Source organism: Scylla paramamosain, unplaced genomic scaffold, assembly GCF_035594125.1.
Source record: "Scylla paramamosain isolate STU-SP2022 unplaced genomic scaffold, ASM3559412v1 Contig1, whole genome shotgun sequence".
Lineage (NCBI taxonomy): Eukaryota > Metazoa > Arthropoda > Malacostraca > Decapoda > Portunidae > Scylla > Scylla paramamosain.
The window spans coordinates 3,618,575-3,620,000 of NW_026973666.1; the positions used below are offsets into that span (position 1 = coordinate 3,618,575).

Below are 1,426 nucleotides of genomic sequence, written 5' to 3' on the forward strand. Positions count from 1 at the left end.
CTTAGTTTATATTTGGGTAAGTAAGGTCATGTTATGTTTACGGTGGGTGAAGTTAGGCTAGATCAGGTTAGGTCATTATGTTGATGTTCGGTTAGGTTGTCTTGTGTACGGTTTGGTAAGGAAAGGATTATAATTTAAGATATCAAGAAACGTACTTAATCATCCTATTTGATTATTTATGTATATCACTTAACTTAGAGCGATAAGTGAATAGCGATGCAGATAAACAAACAAAAAAAAAAAATAAACAAAAATGTATTTATTGATATTTTAACTATAAAAATACTTTAAAGTCACGTAAAAATTCGCAAACCTTACGATTTAACCTAGAAGCGATAAATGAATCAATACATATTTTTTTTTCAGAGAGAGAGAGAGAGAGAGAGAGAGAGAGAGAGAGAGAGAGAGAGAGAGAGAGAGAGAGAGAGAGAGAGAGAGAGAGAGAGAGAGAGAGAGAGAAAGTAGCTGCAAGAGAGCCAATAGGCCTAAACGAGAGAGAGAGAGAGAGAGAGAGAGAGAGAGAGAGAGAGAGAGAGAGAGAGAGAGAGAGAGAGAGAGAGTCAAAACAAGAAAGACAAAAGAGAAAGACAGAAGACAATAAATGAATGAATGAAGAAACAAACGAGAGAGAGAGAGAGAGAGAGAGAGAGAGAGAATGGCTGTTTCCCCTAAGCCGGTTGTCAAGTTCCCTTAAATAACCCTTTTAAATAACCCTTTTCAAAAACTGCTAACAAACCAGAACTATAGATCAATTGATAACTAATATAAAAACACCGTTAAATATTCCCTAAAACGTAAAGGAACGGCAGTGTAAGGTAAAGGAATGAGTGGAAGTTTCCTAATACTTGGCAATATTCTTCTTAGCAGACGACCAGCTGAAGGGGGGGAGGCAGCTACGAATTTCTGTCATTCGTGGCACAAAAATCAGGAGAGTCTAAGGTTATTTCAGAAGTAGAATAAAGAAATCTGAGGATTATTCAGATTTTTTAGGCGCGCGATAAAATTCTGGAGATATCTTCGGATTTATATATCACAACATACGAAAATCCGTGCGTAGAGAATCTTTTAAATAAAGAAAAACGGTGTATTTTAAACGCAAACAACATACAAAAAATGCATCTATAACAAAATACGAATTAGTACTTAAGATATCACCTCATTTAAATACGTATTAGACGTAAAATAAGGGAATTCAGATTATTACTCATCCAGGCTTCAGATTTCTGAAGGCTGCGCTACAGATAAAAGAAAACGAAGCTGGAAAATGTATCAGTTGGCCATCAGCTGTGCGAGAGGGAGGATGTTGTCACCCCTGAGGAACACGCTTATTTCCACCCTTAGACGGTAATGGAGAGGAAGGAGAGGGTGTGTGTGGGTGTGACGGGGTGTGGCACATGTATGGAGGGGGTGGGATGGGTGTGGGTGA

The 1,426-nt window shown here is 37.9% G+C and overlaps 1 protein-coding gene across 2 annotated transcripts in view; it reads left to right on the top strand.

The window, feature by feature from the left end:
• Positions 1-1,258: 1,258 nt before the first annotated feature.
• The window catches only part of LOC135095680 (delta-1-pyrroline-5-carboxylate dehydrogenase, mitochondrial-like), a 10,913-nt gene continuing 10,745 nt past the window's right edge, over positions 1,259-1,426 (top strand). For both annotated transcript variants that reach the window (XR_010264470.1, XM_063996692.1), the window contains exon 1: positions 1,259-1,344. Coding sequence is in view for 1 of the 2 variants with exons in the window: in XM_063996692.1 (XP_063852762.1) it covers positions 1,265-1,344 (80 nt within the window). In the remaining variant the exon portion in view is untranslated. The remainder of the gene's footprint in view (positions 1,345-1,426) is intronic.